The 20,994-nt window shown below is 41.5% G+C and overlaps 1 protein-coding gene across 2 annotated transcripts in view; it reads right to left on the bottom strand.

Annotated features, from left to right (window-relative positions):
- The window catches only part of VILL (villin like), a 55,439-nt gene extending 36,901 nt beyond the window's left edge, over window positions 1-18,538 (bottom strand). Inside the window, exons 1-5 of one of the 2 annotated variants that reach the window (XM_075827327.1) lie at window positions 18,503-18,538; window positions 14,429-14,504; window positions 12,095-12,169; window positions 3,868-4,064; window positions 2,916-3,024 (exon numbers count right to left, since the gene is read on the bottom strand). In XM_075827327.1, coding sequence (XP_075683442.1) covers window positions 2,916-3,024; window positions 3,868-4,064; window positions 12,095-12,169; window positions 14,429-14,491 — 444 coding nt within the window. In that variant the 5' untranslated portion in view covers window positions 14,492-14,504; window positions 18,503-18,538. Of the gene's footprint in view, window positions 1-2,915; window positions 3,025-3,867; window positions 4,065-12,094; window positions 12,170-14,428; window positions 14,505-18,502 lie in introns of those variants that run through there. The other variant, XM_075827326.1, reaches the window with a different exon arrangement.
- Window positions 18,539-20,994: the final 2,456 nt, after the last annotated feature.

The following is a 20,994-nucleotide window of genomic DNA, read 5'->3' as shown; positions in this document are numbered from 1 at the left end:
ACACGGAGTATTTTGGCAAGCTTTTTGGAGTGGAAACCGCTCCACAAAACTCGTCAAAAACCGGCCGAAAATGCCTCCCATTGATTTCAATGGGAGGCGGGGGCGGTTTTCTCCCGCGAGCGGTAAAACTGGCTCGCGGGAGAAAACAGGGACATACCCTATCTTCGCGCGTTTACGCCTCTGACCTCCCATTGACATCAATGGGAGGCAGAGAGAGCGTATTTGGCAGAGTTCTTTGCCTGTAGCACTCAATGGCCGCGGGCAAAAAACGCCTCGAAAAACGCGGTGAAAATCGCGGCAAACGCCGTGCAGGAAGGACAAAATCTGTGTCAAAATCCCAAACTGAATTTTGAGGCAGAATTTTCCTCCTGCAAAAAACTCAGTGTGAACCCAGCCTAAGGGTATGTGCACACGCAAACTCAAAAACGTCTGAAAATACGGAGCTGTTTTCTAGGGAAAATAACTCCTGATTTTTAGACGTTTTTAAGCCACTCGCGTTTTTCACTGCGTTTTTTATGGCTGTTTTCGGAGCTGTTTATCTATAGAGTCAATGAAAAACAGCTCAAGAAGTGACATGCGCTTCTTTTTCGCGGGTGTTTTTTTAACGCGCCGTTTTTCGAAAATGAGGCATAAAATAACGCAACATCAGAACAGAGCGCCATATTTCCCATTGAAATCAATGGGCAGATGTTTGTAGGCGTTCTGCTTCAGTTTTTACAGGCGTTTTTTGAGGCATAAACGCCCCAAAATATGCCTGAAAATACTCCGTGTGCACATACCCTAAGGGTATGTTCACACGGCGGGGGACCGTAACGGCTGAAATTACGGGGATGTTTCAGCCTGAAAACATCCCCGTAATTTCAGCCGTACCGGCATGTGCAGGCGCTTGAACGCCGCGTCAATTACGGCCGTAATTAGCGCTGCTATTCATTGGAGTCAATGAATAGCGGCTCCAATTACGGCCAAAGAAGTGACAGGTCACTTCTTCTACGCGGGCGTCTATTTACGCGCCGTCATTTGACAGCGGCGCGTAAATATACGCCTCGTGTGAACAGACAAACGTCTGCCCATTGCTTTCAATGGGCAGATGTTTGTCAGCGCTATTGAGGCGCTATTTTCAGACGTAATTCGGGGCAAAAACGCCCGAATTACGTCCGTAAATAGGCCGTGTGAACATACCCTAAGAAGTATTCCGAACCTGAACAGGAACTCCAGAAAAGTTTACTTCTGACCCAATAGTCTTATATATAGGGCAGAAAAGTGTCCCTCTTTACTGAAATACTTGGACACGTCTGTAAGTATGGCTAGTTCTACACAGGATGAATTGAAACAGATCTAGAATTGTGCCCTTAGCAAAACAAACAAGATACTGTAGTCTCTCTCCCACTGAGTAGAAAAACATATTCAAAAGGTTATTACTACAAAGGATTTTAGTTCAGTATTTTGAAGAGAATGGAACAATACTTGTAATAATGCCAAAGTGTGTGGTTAGAATCCACCAGTAATGTAAATGTGGTATTCGATATGTTTATCACTACCATAGGTTAAAGTATTACTTAGAATTGTGAATACTTTTGGTTGGATAACTCGGTTGTCTGGGAGTAGAAAAAAGGTTCTGCTTTTATTTCTATAAACAGTCCACACTTGTCTATTATCTGTCTGGTATTGCAGTTCAGTTCAGACACAATCACATGAGTGTAGATCAGTTGCAATACCATGGACAGCCAATAGACACAAGTGGCGCTATTTCTGAAAAAAAAAATGTCTTTATAATCCCAGAAAACACTTTTAATAATGTATACATCTGTAGGATATTGTAAATATACAATTAATACAGTGGTGATATAAGCTGCCTGTATAAACTGAAATATCACATTGGCTACATTTGAGTAGGATATAGAAATTATTTAATGCCCGTAGTTCACCTATTCACACTCCTGTACATAGATCTGGTGGGAGTGGGCTCTTTCTTTCTAAGAACCAAGAATACATCTTTACTAGATCTTTAGCACAGATTTTTACCACTTTTTCAGAACCCCCATTGGAACCAGTTTATCTCCTTATTAATAGAAATACTTGCTTACAGTGGTACATTAAATAGATATTCCCAGCAGACATTTAGGGCTTATCCACAGAATATGTTATATGTTTCTGATAGGTGGGGGTCTCACCCATGGGGCCTACACCTATTTGGAAACCTGGAGTGCCCTGACCCATTTGGCAAGCAAAGGCGGCCGACAGCTACATCTAGGAGGAGGTGGATAAATGAGTACGTAGGCGTCTAAGGGCGTTACGGAAACACCAACTAAATATGCCACAAATGACTAAATTGGGAATACCCTTCTGAGCACTTTAGAACACTCTGAATTGTTGTATATAGCTACACTTTGTTCAAAGTGTCATCTAAGGCTTCGTTCACATCTGCGTTGGGGTCCCGTCAGAACGGGACCCTGGACAAACACATACTGACACAAATGGAAACCAGAGGTTTCCGTTTCCATCACCATTGATTTCAATGGTGACTGATCCGGTGCCCATAGTTTCCGTTTGTCTCTGTTGTGCACCGGACCCGTCGTTTTCCCGGAAGCAATAGCGTAGTCAAAGGCATTATTAATAAGTTATCCCCAAAGACCTTCCAGCAGATCCTTCATGTTGATCATGCTGTTCTATCTGCAGCCAATATGTTATAGAGCAGGAGGAGCTCAGCACATTTATATATATATCAATTTATGGTAAAATATTTCGTATTACTTGTAATTTATTGATTTAATGCTCACGTGAGATTTTGAGTCTAGAAAGGAAGGCCACTAGACTTTTTTAGTATGTAATGTGAGTTTGCTATGTTTACCCTTTTCACTGAAGAATAAGGCAATGACAATATTTAAGAATGACACTTCAGGCCATGCTGCACATACCTCGGTGGCTGAGACATGTTTTCTCCCCTTTACATGAAGCAAGCGACGTATGTTGTACATATTTGTCTCCACATGTTTAAATCCTGAGGCAACTCCTCCTTTCTTGTATCTGGTGTGTGAAATTAAAACAGAAACCTCAGAGTAAAAGGAAAATCGTTCAGAACTTTTAGGTTATTGAAAATAGACCAAAATAGATACATTTAAAAGAAAATGTTAAAGAATTAGGAAACCAAGATCTCTACAAATCAGACATGTTTTTAGTTCATGATTTAATATACCAGTATATACTTCACATATCTATCTATATATTTTTCCTCCTAGATAAACATTAATAAAAGGAAACACTTCTATTTGTACAGCACCAACATATTCCGTAGCGCAGCCTAAGGACTAAAAGGAAAGGAAATTGGTATATATCTCCTATCTATCTATCTATCTATCTATCTATCTATCTATCTATCTATCTATCTATCTATCTATCTATCTATCTATCTATCTATCTATCTATCTATCTATCCATCCATCCATCTATCTATCTATCTAATCTATCTAATGTATCTCATATGTATCTATTTATGTATCTCTACTATTTTTTCTCGCATTTACACTGGGCATTATGGGGTTAAAGCTCCTTGTTCTTGTTGATCACATGTTTTTTGTGCTTTTTATACCGTTAGACAGATATAAGGAACCAGCTGAGGCGAGATTCCCATTGCATTCAGTCATTAAGTTTGTGGGGAGTGTTTGAAATGTGCCATTGAAGGTGTGCCCCAGAGTTACGCAACTGTATACCTATATACAGCTGCATACGTCTGATATTGACTCCCATGCACTTTATACTAGTTGCCTCTGCTACACATTTACTTTCTACATTATAATTATCAAATGGAAATATTCTGACCTATTGATTGTGTCCACATCAGCAGGTATAAGAAAAATAAAGTACACTCACATAACACCTTGCTTGAAGTAGCTTTTGAAGGTGGCTGATTCATACCCCTGCACCTCTCTGTGTTGTATTGGGCTCCCTCCTAAAGCCTCATCCAGCTGGGTTGTGTAAAGTGCAGCAGCTCCTTGTTCATCCTGAGTGGAGTCCTTCCCTATCCAGTAATGGAGGTCACTGGACATGCCACTGGCTGATTTTTTGATCTGTGGAAGAGGAGAAAATTGTGGATTCTGAATATTTTTATCATTATTTTGTGAACAGCTGCTTTGGAAACTCAGTTTGAAACCTCCGCCGCAGGTTCTGTCATATTTGACGAAAAAAATAAAGCTGCAAACATAACTATTTGTTCTGTCAAAGTGATGAATATTAGGACGGAACCTAATGGCACCCATTATAAGTCAATGGGGTCCGCCGGGCGCCGGTGGTATAACGGATCCAGCACTGCGTCCTGGTTTCCGTTATAAAAGGACACCAGGAAGCAGATGTGAACAGGGCCCAGACAATACTAACCTTTATTCAAATAAATGTAAGATTATTTATGAAAACAAGTGCAAATAAAAAGTGCAGCTACTGACCAATTAGATTATAGCTGCCATTTTTCTAGTGCAAGAGGATTACTATTAGGTTTAAAGGGGTCCGACTCCCGGCACCCACGCTGATCAGCTGTTTTGAAGGGGCTGCGGCACTCCTACGAGCGCTGCTTCTCCTTCATTCCTTATCTGCTTGTACTGTGAATCGCTGACACACTTGTAGCGGAGCTTCACAGTATAAGGCTGGGTTCACACGAGCATATTACGTCCATAATGGACGGAATGTATTTCGGCCGCAAGTCCCGGACCGAACACACTACAGGGAGCCGGGCTCCTAGCATCATAGTTATGTACGACGCTAGGAGTCCCTGCCTCTCCGTGGAACTACTGTCCCGTACTGAAAACATGATTACAGTACGGGACAGTTGTCCCGCAGCGAGGCAGGGACTCCTAGCGTCGTACATAACTATGATGCTAGGAGCCCGGCTCTCTGCAGTGTGTTCGGTCCGGGACTTGCGGCCGAAATACATTCCGTCCATTACGGACGTAACATGCTTGTGTGAACCCAGCCTTACAGCCTTCTATCTTTCAAGTGAATAGAAGAAGTCTGTAATAATATGAACTGCTGCTACAAGTGTGAAAGCGATGCACAGTACGAGCAGTAACAGTAATGAAGGAGAATCAGTGCTCATATGAGTGCCATGGCCCGTTCAACATAGCTGATCGGGGGGTGCCGGGAGTCGGACTTCGACCGATCAGATATTGATGGCCTATCCTGAAGATAGGCCGTACATTTTTTAGGACTGGACAAGCCCTCTAAAGGGGTTTTCCCATCTTGAACAATTATGGCATATCCACAGGATATGCCATACATGTCCGATAGATGCGGGTCCCACCTCTGGGACCCGCACCTATCTCTAGAACGGGGCCCCCTAAACCCCGTTCTAGCTTACTCGGCACTCGCTGCCTCCCGGCCACATCCTGGTTAGGTGGTCGGTTGTTACGGAAACAGCCAAGTGCTCACTGAGCTACTCTGTTTCCGTAACTCCTATAGAAGTGAATGGGATTTACGGAAACAGCGTAGCACGGCGATCTACGCTGTTTTCGTAGCTGGCGATTTCCGGCGTGCTATGCTGTTTCAGTAACTCCCATTCACTTCTATGGGAGTTGCAGAAACAGCATATATTAGCGAGCACTCGGCTGTTTCCATAACTCCCTACCACCTAACCAGGAAGTGTCCAGGAGGCAGCGGAGCCGAGTAAGCTAGAATGGGGTTTAGGGGGCCCCTTGTTGTAGAGATATGTGCGGGTCCCAGAGCTGGGACCCGCATCAATCTAAATTTAATTGCATATCCTGTGGATATGCCATAAATGTCCAAGATGGGAAAACCCTATGTCAAATATGCACCATCAAGAAGCCCTGGCTGGACAAAGACAGCAGAGGGGCCCCTGTGTAAGAACAGTATATTGGCCCCCTTGCTGTCCTGCAGTGAATTTGTCAATAGTGAGGTGATCATCTGAGAGCTTCCCTCTATGACTCTCTTAGGAAACTTGGCAACAATGTGCCAATTTCTCCACCAGTATTTCTGAGCTAATGGAATAAATAAAACAGTCCCTTACATGCAAATTACTAGGCAGTAAGATGAATTAATACTTTTTTTTCGATGATGACAGCTGAGCGGACTGCACGTATGGTGTGTCAGCTCCATGACAGGAAAAAGATAAAGTAATTTAATATTCCTGTCTCCCTTTTGGTCAGCTGTAAGATTTAAAGGGAGTTCACTCTGCAGGGTTTACATATCCAGTAATAAGCGATATACAGAGAAACCCTATATATTTGACATTCGATAAGGCAAATTTTTTACTTTTTATGTTATTTCAGTGACAGGTGTTTTTCATGGTGCAAGGATATAACAAAGCAGCATGCATATTCACAATGTTTGCTGATTCTGTGCATTTTGCTCTGTGCAGAATTTGTTTAAGGCATGGCAGGATTTAATTCTGTGAGTATCCCTTGTCACCATAAGCAAACATGCACATTCTGTCCTTTACTTCACCCTTACGATTTCCTCATTAGTGAGAGACCTCTCATCCAAGACCGATGTACGACATTGAGGAACTTGCTTTTGTTAAAAGGATTTTTTTACGCTCAAAGCTCAATCGTATAGGGAAAAGTGCTACAACTTGTTTAAATCCCTCATCATTTTTTGTGGGTTTTTTTCCAATTAGAAAATGCAAAAATGTAACACATGCGACATTAAATACATTTGTTACAAAACATACAACAAAACTAAGACAACACAAATAAACAAGACAATTTCTATATCGATACATGTGCGCCATTGCTTTTTCCCTTTAGGGCATGACCACACGTGGCGGATTTCCTCCGCAACTGTCCGCATCAATGCTGCACAGAATCTGCGTTGCAGATTCTGCTGCGGATCTGCACAAAATGTGCAGAAAATTGATGCGGACTAGCTGCTGCGGACTGCGGGAAAAGTGCTTCCCTTCTCCCTATCAGTGCAGGATAGAGAGAAGGGACAGCACTTTCCCTAGTGAAAGTAAAAGAATTTCCTACTTACCGGCCGTTGTCTTGGTGACGCGTCCCTCTTTCGGCATCCAGCCCGACCTCCCTGGATGACGCACCAGTCCATGTGACCGCTGCAGCCTGTGCTTGGCCTGTGATTGGCTGCAGCCGTCACTTAGACTGAAACGTCATCCTGGGAGGCCGGACTGGAGACAGAAGCAGGGAGTTCTCGGTAAGTATGAACTTCTATTTTTTTGACAGGTTGCTCTATATTGTGATCGGTAGTCACTGTCCCGGATGCAGAAACAGTTACTGCCGATCGCTTAACTCTTTCAGCACCCTGGACAGTGACTATTTACAGACGTCTCCTAGCAACGCTCCCGTCATTACGGGAGCCCCATTGACTTCCTCAGTCTGGCTGTAGACCTAGAAATACATAGGTCCAGCCAGAATGAAGAAATGTCATGGCAAAAAAGCAAGACGCATCCGCAGCACACATAACATGTGCATGACAGCTGCGGACTTCATTGCGGAAATTAGAATCTCCATTGAAGTCAATGGAGAAATTCCGCCATGAGTCCGCCACTGCTCCACAACAGACAGAGCATGCTGCGGACACCAAATTCCGCTCCGCAGCCTATGCTCCGCAGCGGAATTTTATGCATCGTCTAAACGAACACTGCTAAATTAAAGTGAAAGTCAATGGACAAACGGCTCCGCTGCGGATTAACGCTGCGGAGTGTCCGCAGCGGAATTTAAGTGAAATTCCGCCACGTGTGAACCCAGCCTTATTGTGTAATATTGTTGGTATTCATGATACCAAAGTTCAATCCTTAAGTTCTCCCATAAATAACTATGCAAAATATGTATAACAATTTTAGCTTTAATCGTATCTCCCTTCCTTAGTTAATGTGCCCTATCAGAACAGGTATTCTTTTTTTCTCTTTTTCTTTTTTTATAAGAAAAATAATATTATATTCTTTAATTATAATTGATCTAATACAATCAAATACAGTTAATACTACTCAACCCCCAATTCGAAGAGAAGCAAAGAAACAACAAACAAAAACAAACAAAAAAACACCCCATCACTTGGAAAGATCCCGTTTCCAGATATTCTGCCACTGGGTATATCTATTCACTCCTTATTCCTTAATTCATCTACTTTCATCTTCCATAAACAAACTGTTGGAGTTTCTGCCGAGATCCCTAGTCTAGCAATAAGCTTCCGTGCCGCAAATAGTAATCTATAAACTAGTGGTTTATCTGATATCTCTGTTAATTCTCCCAACAAACATATTGCTATACTCATATGGATTGTAGTACCAAGTAAGACTGAAATGACTATAACAATTTCTTCCCAATACTTATACAATTTGGGGCAACGCCAGAACATATGGATCCAGTCCGCTTCACGCCACAGACCTTTTGGACTGCTATTAGTATCTCATCTTTTAATAAAATGTAAAAGTGCGGTGGAGAAATATTTTCTATATATTACTTTGTACTGAATGAGCCTGTTAGGTTCGCTAGTCAAATAATTAAAAATATTAAAAAGAATTTTAGCCCACATTACTTATGTTAATTTATTTATGTCCTGGATCCACAGGTCCCTCAGTCGTGGGTTTGCCCCACTAGTTGATACCCATTGTATGGCGTCATAGCACCTAGAAATTAAACCTTTCTTAGTAGGTGACATAATGAATTGTCCCAGCCTATTAGATGGTCTGTTTAGATGAGAGGCTGAAAAACTATTTTGAACCAGGCCTGTTCTCAGCTGAGGGTTTGCTACAACAGTATATCACACTAAAGATGGAATAATATTGTATATGGAAAGGGGTTTTAAGACCTTATGCGCACGAGCATGTCTGATTTGCTTTATAAATGTCCACGTTGCGTCCGTGTGGTTTCCGTGTGTCATCCGTTTTTTTTGGGCCCTTTTTCTCCTCTGCAAGTACCTCCTGGTTTCACTTTTCTTTTTTTCTGCATTTCTTTATCAACTGGTCCGTGAAAAACGGACAGCACACGGATGTCATCCGTGTGCTGTTAATTTATTTTGCCCTCCCATAGATGTTAATGGGCGAGTCTGGTCTGCAAAAACAGACTAGAATAGGGCATTCTGTGAGTTTCACACAATGGACACATGCTATGTGGAAAAAAAAACGGATGGCAATAGCCCTATTGAATTTCATAGGTCAGTGTGCTGTCCGTTTTTAAAACGGACAGCACACTGACGAGACATACGTTCGGGTGAATATGGCATCTTTCAGATCTGCAGGAGTTTCAGCATCTGGATGTAATCAAGAATATTTCCATTCACTGACAACATGGCCCCCAGGTCTGTCTTCTTTCTGCTTAGCAGGAGTCGGTAAAGATTACATTACTCTGTGATACATTAGTATTGCAATGTATTGAACTAGCGATCCCCTAAGGGGACTAATAAAAAGCGTTAAAAATAGTTTAACAAGGTTTTCAGTAGTGTAGAAAAAATGAAAAATATTAAACGTTTAAAAAAAACACTTTTCACAATTTTTCTCTAAAGTCATGTAAAAAATGTAAAAAGAAATAAAATTGGTATCGCCGCATCCATAAAAGTCTCAATTATTACAGTATAAGATTATTTAACTCACACTGCTCAACTGACGAAAAAATAAAAAAGTTATGGCTTTCAGAATATGGCGAAACAAATTCTTATAGATTTTTTTTTTAATTGCCGTAATCATATTGACCAGCAGAATAAAGTTAAGTCGTCATTTTTACTGCACGATGAAAGACGGAAAAATTAAACCCCCCCCAAACAAAATGGCGGAATCACAGTTTTCCAATTCCACCCCATAAATAATTTTTTGTTTCCTGGTACATTATATGGTACTTTTAATAGTACCAATAGAAAACTCTGTGTTAGCCTTCATACCACTCCATTAATAAAAAATAAAAAAAGTTATGGCTCTTGGAAAGCGGGGAGTGAAAAAAAAAGCAACAAAAAATGGCTGTGGCACCAAAGGGTTAAAGAGGACCTGTCTGCTATCCTGACAAGTATGTTTTGGTAAATACTTGTATTTTCCATTAAATATTCTGGGGCATCTTTTTTTATAAGGCTGGGTTCACACGACCTATTTTCAGGCGTAAACGAGGCGTATTATGCCTCGATTTACGCCTGAAAATACGGCTACAATACGTCGGCAAACATCTGCCCATTCAGTTGAATGGGTTTGCCGACGTACTGTGCCGACGACCTGTAATTTACGCGTCGTCGTTTGACAGCTGTCAAACGACGACGCGTAAAATTACTGCCTCAACAAAGAAGTGCAGGACACTTCTTTCGACGTAATTTGAGCTGTTCTTCATTGAATTCAATGAAGAGCAGCTCAAAATTTACGGCTGTCAGAGATGCCTCGCAAAATGCGAGGAGGAGCATTTAAGTCTGAAACGACTGAGCTGTTTTCTCCTGAAAACAGTCTGTAATTTCAGACGTAAAAGCCAGTTATCGTGTCCACATACCCTAACTCTGAATTGTGCCGTTACTCTAATAATGCTCCTTAAAATGTATGAGTAAATTGACAACTGCCCATTACCTTTTCCCTTGTCAACAGGGTAGTTCCCTACACAGTCCAACATTGTCATCACTGATTGGACAGTGTTAAGGTGTGTGCACACGCTTACTAAAAAACTTCTGAAAATACGGAGCTGTGTTCAAGGGAAAACAGCCCCTGATTTTCAGCCGTTTTTCAAGCAAACTTGCCGTTTTTGGAGTTGTTTTTCTATAGCGTCAATGAAAAACGGCTCCAAAAACAGCTCAAGAAGTGACATGAACTTATCTTTTGCAGCGTTTTTTTTTTACGCGGCCATTTTTCAAAACGGTCGCGTAAAAAAATGTCACGTCGAAACAGAATGCCGTTTTTCCCATTGAAATCTATGGACAGATGCTTGGAGGCGTGTTAACCTTCAGTCGTCAATGTATTCATACATTTCCATTAGGAATAACAGTGGAACAGCACAACGCAGGGTATTAACAAAAGATGCCCCAGAATTGGGAGGAGGTGTCTGGAGGTGAAATCACTAAAATAGACATGTCAGGAGAGATCTATAGGCGATACGGAAACAGCCAAGTGGCAAGCATGACTATAGTCATTGTTATTTGTGCACTGTGTTTTTTTCTTTTATTATTCACCAGGATCAGAGAGAAGAGATGTATAGAACATGGGCAGTACCCACCATTGTAGTCTATGGTGAACATGGAAACAGCGATCAAACAACATTAGATGATTCTGTATCTCCATAGACCTGTATGGAGACGGCCATTTGTATGCAGGCCCTCCACTCTGTACATCTCTCCACAGTGATTTTTTTATATATTCTGGTAAAACAACTATCATTATATAAAGATTTTTTTTCTTTGGCCATAGTTTTTCATTATCATTTTCAAGTAAGTACTATCATTTTCACAGAAATTTCCTATAATGTGTTGGTTCTCCCACCAAGACAATTAGTACATAGAGTATTATGTAGAAGCCGGTTTGAAGGTCAGCTGATCGCTGTGGGTGCAGCTTCTTTAATCCCCGGCGATCAACTGTTATTGCTGGAGGTTAGTGGCTTCTTACTATGAATTTCCACTCAGAGGACACTACAAGGGAAATACAGAATTACATCCTGGCATTACAAATGAATAGCTGGTTATGTAATGCATGGACAGGCTGGGTCTGCCAGATTGGGCGCCGCTCTTACATAGGGGCTCTCTGTACTGGTTTAGAGAGGGTACCTCCCTCCTCTATGATATCCATATGCTCTAATAGAGCATATAGACAGGAGGTAACGTTAACTTTTTTTAAAGTTTTTATTTTATTACTTTTTTAAGTCTATAACTTTAGAGTAAAACTTGGGGAGACACTGAATTTTTATTTTTATTTAGTTCTGAATATTATATTGTAGTGTTTCACTCGTGTTGGAATAGAAGGGTACCTGTGTGGATTTAGGAGTTTCCATGTGTAAAACTCACGCATGATAAAACACCTGTCTTCTGTACAGATAGCCTGATGGCGTCTGTCGAATAGAAGATCCATTGTATGTATTCATGAATATTTCCACTTCAATAAAGCTGTGACGCTGACATGATGTACATATATATACAATGTACACTATACATAAACATTGTCCGCTATTAAATTATTGATACTTACAAATAAAATGATGTAGCAGTCACCTTCAAAAAAGCTTCCATAGGCTTTTTCAGGAAGCGGGACCATTTCCATTTTCTGAAAATAGATAAATAATAAACTACATATAATCCAATAATACAATAATACAATAATTTCAAAACATGCTATAGATAAAAGTTCTATAGTAAAGTTCTAATAGTGATGTGAGCGTTTGCGCTGATGCCAACCGGTGTGAAATTGTATGGATGCAGCTCCTCATCGAGATCCAATCTGAGCTATCTGTCACACTGTTATGCAACTGCCTGAAGGGACTACATCGAAACTGGGGGCAATTTAATAGACTGAAGCCCTGCTGGGTATCATCAGAACACTCCTGCTTCAAAAGGGAATAATTCCAATGGTAACATTATAATAAGGAATTGTTATTTATATATTTAATTGAAAACTAGAAAGAGAATGTATTGCAAACAGGGTGGCCGCAATGTGACTTGGGAATGCCTCTCATGCGGCTCCTAACCCCATGCCAAACAAGGATTCATTTAGACAGTTCTAGGTTCTAGGCCCGTCCCGCAAAACACATCTGTGACCCTTTCTGCCCTGCTAATGAATTTGTTATGGCCTGTGCTGCTATCCTTCCTTGATTGAGGCCAGCTAATCATTACTGTGGCTCCCAAAAGGCAGTTGGCCGGCCACCCCTGTATTGTACGATAACATTAATCCTAAATCATGAAAACTGACAGATGCTCTTTAACTGACGTATGGCTATTGTGTGCGACTAATCTGTGATGACTAAATTTAGAATACCGGGACAGCCCAAGGGACTGATGTGCAAGAACAAATGATTCAGTGAAATCTGTCAAGAAGTATATCCATCTATCTATCTATCTATCTATCTATCTATCTATCTATCTATCTATCTATCTATCTATCTATCTATCTATCTATCTATCTATCTATCTATCTATCTATCTATCTATCTATCTATCTATCTGTTTGTCTGTCTGTCTGTCTGTCTGTCTGTCTCTGTCTGTCTCTGTCTGTCTGTCTATCTCTTTCATTGGAATATCTATCCATCTATCATCTATCTATCTCCACAATGAAAGGACTATTGCCGGATTAGTGTATTTTAACAGAACCCCACACTGCATGAGACAATTATTTCAATCGAGGCCAGGTGTGTACAAAGAATATTATGAAACTGTGACAACCTCCTCTACATAAAGGCCAGATAAACAGAGATGTGCTGCCTGACACATAATAATAGCTTTTCAGCTGGCTGTAACACACGTTATTGACACATCAATGCAAATTCAAGATTTCCATTGTGTATATCATAAAACACTCTTTCATCCCTATTCCAAGAATTACATAATGGAGGAGTCCTCGTTCCATGTCCACTAACAATACTAGGAGAAATGTGTGCTAACATCTAGTTGGATTTTCTATATATGAACCGGACAGGTTAACCAGTAAACATCCACTGAAAAGTACAGCATTGCCCTCTTAATACAGGTATTTGATTGACATTATTTCCATCTAAAATCCCCAAAACAATGGGCTTTATGCCATATTTAGGGTAGTGCGTGTGCCATGACAATCATGAAAGAAAATTAAAAATCCATCTTCTTGTCTAGAGGGAAATATTGTTGTACACAAAGTCATTTAGCATTAAGATGCATTTATGTCTATAGACTTTTAAGTAATCTTTACTATTAGGCTATGTTCACACGGAGTATTTTGGGGGAGGAATATCTGCCTCAAAATTCCGTTTGGAACTTTGAGGCAGATATTCCTCTCCCTGCACGCCGATTTTCGCGGCGATTATCGCGCCGTTTTTCGCCCGCGGCCATTGAGCACCGCGGGCATAAAACAGCGAGAAATACCCTTTCTCCTGCCTCCCATTGAAGTCAATGGGAGGTCAGAGGCGGAAGCGCCCGAAGATAGGGCATGTCGCTTCTTTTTCCCGCGAGGCAGTTTTACTGCTCGCGGGAAAAAGACGCCGACGCCTCCCATTGAAATCAATGGGAGGCGTTCTCGGGCCGTTTTTGCCGAGTTTTGCGACGCGGTTTCCGCGTCAAAAAACTCGGCAAAATACCCCGTGTGAACATAGCCTAACGCTTCTAGCTCATTTTATCTTCAAGCATGGCACACAAAACATGTACAGAAGTGAGCAGAATCTACAGATATCAGAAATATTCCGGGTGCGACTGCTGCCTCTGCACCACCTATAGTTACACCACTGATTGTCCTTACTGCCTACAATATGCCGCTGCATGTTACATTTGGTTCAGCAGAAATGTCAAATTCTAAATAAATGTATCTCATCACACAATTACAGCTAACATAGTTTCTTACCTCGATGGACCATATTTGTAAGCCTGGCTTCCTACTAATATTGGCAAACGGTTGCGTGCTCATTTTGACAGAGAAACTGTAAGACAAAATTTGAGAAATGTTACAATGATATTGTGCATATTTTAATATGAAGAAAAATATACAGACATACTATAAGGAAGAAATCATCATACATTTAATAATACATTATAGCAGTGTTCCCCAACCACTGGCTCTAGAGCCACATTTGGCTCTCAGGCCCGCTGAGCTGGTGGCAACTGCAGATACTATTGGGCACTAGAGGCGCCAGGTCATAGCATTATTAGAACTTGGTACTAAAGTCAAAACCATATTACTGATTAACTCTTGGGAAAGGTACATTCACACGGAGCAGTAATAGTGCTGCAGAAAGCCAGTCCATTACCTTACCGTGGCTAAACCACATGTAAATACCACTGCCATAGTGTCAGTGTGATTGTAGTTTTGACTGTGATTGCGGTAAGACTGTAACAAGATTTGCATGTATTCACAAACTGTTTTGGCATGCTGCGGTAATGGTGTGTCTCCCTGCGCCTCATTACTACCTGTGTGAATGTACCTTTACTTAAGTTCTGTTTATTTCTTATAAGAAAAATGTAGGTGCTACAGATTCATTGCAAAAAGTGCAACCCGCAGTAAAAATATGTGTCAGTTCCGCAACATAATGGGCATACTGTGGATCTGCAAAGCCGAAGCATGCTCTGAAATCACTGAAGATTTTTTTTCCACTATGTGTGAATGTGTAGCGTGCAAGCGGGAGACCCGAGAAGGAATGGGAAAGGCGTAGGCCCACAAAATGGCGGCCAGCTCACTGTGGATTCACGGTGGCTAAAAGGCCTTCCCACTCTCTCAGGGCTTGCTCACAGCTAGTGATTAAGGGGTTTGTACAGGTTAATGAGAATGTCAGTCTCTAAATGGAGCTACAAGGTCCTCTGATAAAGTCAATCCACAATACAGCGAAGTGCAAGTATGGCGTTTTCCACGGCGTAGTAGTCTATTCTGCTGCTACCCGTGGTTGATCCCAGGAATATATGTTCTGTAGGGTCTCTCTAACCCAAATCAGTACCTCTTTATTCTGTCAGACTCTCTGGCTCTGTTCCCAATTCCTGGGGTTACTCAGCTTTACAGATTTTGTAGTCAAAGGCCCTTGTAATGTGATTTCTCTCTCTTTCCTGCTTTATCTCCTGCTCTACTGTCTTCAGTCGTGACTCCATACGGCGCTGGACCTGTGCAGGAGCCGGATCCAAATACTTTACCTGCAGCGTTTTTGGGTCTGGCTCCCAGGGAGTTCCGGCGCCGTATCCTATCTATTCAAATATTCAAATGTTGTCGGATGAACGTTGGGTGCTGCCGCCGCATCCACCTTCCACCAGCACATGGCGGGAAGGCGGCCGGGGGTATGTCCCGCTGAGTTGAACCCAATTCTGAAACAGGGAACCATCAGCTCCCTGCTTCAGATTTAGTTCAGAGCGGAGGAGCAGAGGGAGCTACTTTAAGCACTGTGCTCGGGGAAGCCCTATGTACAGTAACGTCAGTGGCTACTGATTGAGCGAAATCCCCATTGCCGATGTTCTGGCCGGGGATTCCACACCTAGAGGAAACCCCTGAGGTTACTGTCCATATATGGACATTGACGTCAGGGACTCCTCCTGGAGCGGAATCCCCGGCCAGAGAAGGAGAGCCCTGACATGGTACACAACAAGTATCTAATATATCAATCTATCACAAGATATGTACCACTCTGATAAAATTGGCACATATTCAGACGCTAGACTACCTTTTTGGTGGACCACTGTGGTAAAAACTGATGTTAAAAACTGATGACAACTAACGACAACCAATGACAACTGATGGTTTTGAGTAAAAATTGCATCAGTTGTAATCACTTGAGAGACAAAATTACTGATGCTGATGAAACTGATATGTGAACGCACCCTAACAGTGTTGTATCCCAGGGCGGTGACACAAAGGCGCCTCTAGAAAAAGTAATTTTGTTGCCCATAGCCATAATAAGCAATCAGAGTTTATGTTTTGTATAATTTTTTAATATAAGGTCCAGTAGGTGCTAAATATTATTATTTTAAAGGATTACATAGCCACAGTGCCATGTAATAGGAGGTAAAGTGTACTGAGTTTCTTTTTTGAATATATTCAAATAAAGAGAGCTAGAGAAATGAAGCCCAGGTTATTAAAAGTGCGACCTGGTATATTGGCATAGAGTATATGTGTATTTGATATATCAGTATATATGGAATAGTGATGTAATGATGGTATCAGGGCAAAAGCGAGATTCCTTGGGCCCATCAGGACAAATGACTGCGGTCCCACCCTCCATCTATACAAAACATGTGCGTGTCCACTTTTAATTGTATTATAATTTTTGTTGTTATCATTGCACACACAGGACATATAATCTAATAGGATAGCTGTACATAGGGCCAATTATTGTGCCAGTCCGACCCTGGATGACAATGTCAGGGGTGTGCAAGGTCGAAGTTGTACATGCTTTGTGATACTGCCGGCAGAATTTGTCCCAATATTACAGTATATTGAAACAGTATGCAGGGAAAAACACTCTCACTTTCTCTCTCTCTGGACTCTGTGGGATGGAATAGCATAGTCTATTACACCATTCCATACTATTTTACGGTCGGAGGCCTAAAGGACACTCTTTTGGCCTGTATCCGACACTGAAGCCTTATGGACATGTTTAGCGTTTCGGGAGCTTTCCCGACGCACATGCTAAAAGTAGACAAAAAAAAATGTGATGTGAATAGGGCCTTACACTTCAGCACTGCTTTTTGTTCTTATGTAAATAAACCTTTTAATTTTCAAGAGGATGGAAACATTCATTGTTATATTCTATTCCATTTGATCAGTATTAGGGCTAGATTGTGTGTCAGAGGCCACTCGTAGCCGAGCCATCAGTTCAACTCCCGGATGGATTGAGCATTCATTGGTGTTCTGCAGCTTCTATGTAAGTGGATACATAGAAGCTGCAGCACTTAAACGAAGCAAAAATGTTGATAAATGTATATTAGAAAAGTGCTTATAATTAATATATACATACATCTCACCAAATGTTTCCATAACCTTTAAGTTACACTCCTTATAATAGTCGATAACTGCATTAAATATTTTGCAGGCTTCAGAACTGAAATCTTCCTGCATTCCTTGCTAGCTCAATATCTGCACAGCTTGCTTTCGTGATTGTATTTTGTGAAGTGTCCTCTTTACACCAGGCAATGTACAGTAAGCTAATGTAGGAAAAACTTTATTTTTACAACAGCCCAATAAATCAGCCCAGATATGCTGAAAACATGTTATATTTTTTATGTATGTATTTATTTATTTACTGAATTTCATAATACATTGACATGAAGATCAGTATTGTGGTTTATTCTTTTGTGACTTTTAACATTTTATTGATGTTATTCTGCCAGCACATTTCTCTGTTTTTAACTTGTTCCTTTTATTTGGCATATGGAATCTTGTAACAGGTGGGAGGGGGTTTAGGATGGTTACTGCCCCGCAGAGGAAATTGCACAGCAAGAACTTCAGACGACACAGGTATAAGATGCTGAACAGAACTTTACTCCAACAGAGGCACAAAAATCCTCATGGTTACAATATTTGGTACATAAAGTTGACGGTTCCACTAATAAATAGTCTCTATACTTGGCAGTTTCTGATATAACTGGTGGGAACGGGACACAGTGTTGGCTATGGTGCAGTCTCAAGTTAAACTTGGGGTGCAGAGATCATTGTTCTCATATGAAGTGCTGAGCTAGCGATACGCCATTCAGCCTAGCAATACACAGTATTTTTGGTGTATCAATCACTTCGTAGCTTGTGCCCTACCTGGCAATCTCAACTGGCAGCTCTCGCCCTGCCCGGCTATCCAGTCTGGCAGCTCTCCCCCTGCCCAGCTATACAATCTGGCAGCTCTCGCCCTTCCCGGCTATCTAACAGCGGCTCACGCCCTGCTCGGCAAATCCACCCACTTTGTACTGACTTCTTTCTCCCTCTTCTGCTTATCCCACACACATCACTCACTTTATGTCTTTCTGCTCCTTCACTCACCAACTGTCACTATATCAAAACCGTTATTTTTTATTTTTTTTTAAAGACTAGGCTCCTCCCATTTTTTTTAAAGGGGCCACACGCCACAACTGACCTCTGACGCTAATGTGCCTTCACAGAGTCCTGTCTGTACAAAATATATAGTGCTCTATGGTAAAGAACCTTTTCTCCTCATACAAATACAGTTGCATTACATAAAATAACATTAGGTGATTAACATATATACATAAGTGTCTTTTTTTTACCTTTCTTTCTATGATATTCACTATCTTCTTCTCTGTGGATCCTTATTTATGTATTTATTTAGTTAGTTAGTTAGTTAGCTAGTTAGTTAGTTAGTTCGCTATTCATTAAAAAGCACCTTTCAGCTCTCCTGACAGTCTGCTTTTGTTAATACTTGTATTACCCATGAATAACAATTCTATTGTATCACAATTATTCATTGCGATGTTCCGCTGTTATTTCCCCTGGAAATGCATGAATAAATTGACAACTAGTTGTTACCATTGCCCTTAGCAAAAGGGTGTGTCCCTACACAGTCTTGGACATAGTCAGTGTGTGTAGGAAAACACCCCACTGACAAGATTAATGGTAACACCCAATTGTCAATTTATTTGTACATTTGCAAGAGGAATAAAGTAGGAACGGCACAATGCAGAGTTTTAAGAAAAGATGCTCTAAAAGTGTTATTGCATGAGGAAGTATTTACTAAAGGGAGATCTGACAGGTCCCCTTTAATTTCTTATTGTTTATATAGCAGCAACATATTACATGGCACTGTACACAGATTATAATCATTCCAGCTTCATTGGAAGTCAAATAACCTATATTTAATAGCCTATTAACAAGGGACATCTTGTAGTAGGTTTGAGCATTTCACATCCTTTTTACTTCTTAGGCTCTCCACATATTGTTTCTTGATTTATTAGTGGTGCATAAAAGGTTAATGCTTTAAAATCTCATAGTTTGCTGATTGCATTGGCATGAAGTCAACATTGTACGTGGCTGCATATATTGTACTATTTGTTGCCTGGCAGGTGGCCTGGATTCACCATTGGTTCAGGTGGTGCAGATTGATACATTAAAGTCAGAGCTGTTTATAGTCGTTCACAATCCAATAATACACAGTACAAACACAGCCATTCCAGTAAAGAGCAATTGTATTCACATCATTCACATTTAACTCCTGCAAATGTTAACTTACAGACTGTCAACCAGTCTAGATGCATGACTCCCTACCATTCCCAAATCCAGCGGATCAGTCTCAGATTCCAGGCAATGTCCCAGGAAGCCTGTCCCGGTTACAAATGTCTTTGCGTCCTCAGGACGCAGATACAATTGAATACAATGATGGAGCAGGAAGCCGTGAGCTCCCTGCTCCACCATTCACACAGTGACACCTGCCATGAGTGGCTTGGCGCAGGCAAGCGCGATGCAGTGACGCCATCGCGCCTGCCTGTGCCAAGCCACACACAGCACAAACCGGAGGAGACCTGCAGAGGGATCTCCACCATTTGTCATGGGAACATGCTAAGTGAATATTTATTTTAATATTTTATAGGAGGCGCCGCAGGGGCATTATATTGTGTAGGGAGGCACTATGGGGGCATTATACTATGTGGGGAGGCACTATGGGGGCATTATACTGTGTCTGAATACTGTGTGTGAGGAGCAGTATGGGGAATGATACTATGTGTGGGGGCACAATGGGGAATGATACTCTGTTATGGGGCACTATGAGGGCACTATAATGTGGGGGGCACTATGGGGGCATTATGTAGTGTGAGAACGCACAAGGGGCATTATACTATGTGGGGAGGCACTATTGGGGCATGATACTGTGTACAAAGACACTATGGGGGCATTATGCTATGTGAGGAGGCACTATTGGGGGCATGATACTGTGTAGGAGGCACTATGGGGAGCATTATATTGTGTGAGGGGGAATATGATACGGTGAGTGGAGCCACTATGGGGGCATTATACTGTGTAGTGGGCACTATGGGGGCATTATACTGTGTGTGGGGGGGGGGATATAGGGAAATTAAACTGTGTGTGGGGCACTATGAGACATTATACTATGAGGGACAATATGGGGGCATTATACATAAATAGGCTATCCTTAGTATAGGCCATCAATATTAGATCGGTGGAAGTCCGACTCTCAGCACTCCCACAATCAGCTGTTTGAAGGGTCCGCGGCGCTTGTATGTGCACTGCAGCCTCTTCATTGTTTACATAGGTTCCACTGCTGTTCATACTTTAACACACCGTCACTTTCGTAGTGGCTGTACAAGGTATTGCAGCGATGTTCCAATAAAATGACGTTCCCCTTACTGATGTTACACGTGTTGTCAGGCATTAGTTAAATATTTCAGCCCTTGCTAATTAATAGCAGAACAAACTAGGGAAAACTGGAGCTGTCAGCAGTCTCCTGGATATACTGGAGATTGTAAATACTAGAA

The sequence above is a fragment of the Rhinoderma darwinii genome, chromosome 5, assembly GCF_050947455.1.
Source record: "Rhinoderma darwinii isolate aRhiDar2 chromosome 5, aRhiDar2.hap1, whole genome shotgun sequence".
Lineage (NCBI taxonomy): Eukaryota > Metazoa > Chordata > Amphibia > Anura > Rhinodermatidae > Rhinoderma > Rhinoderma darwinii.
The sequence above is the reverse complement of the archived record's forward strand: the minus strand, read 5'-3'. Positions and strand labels throughout refer to the sequence as shown.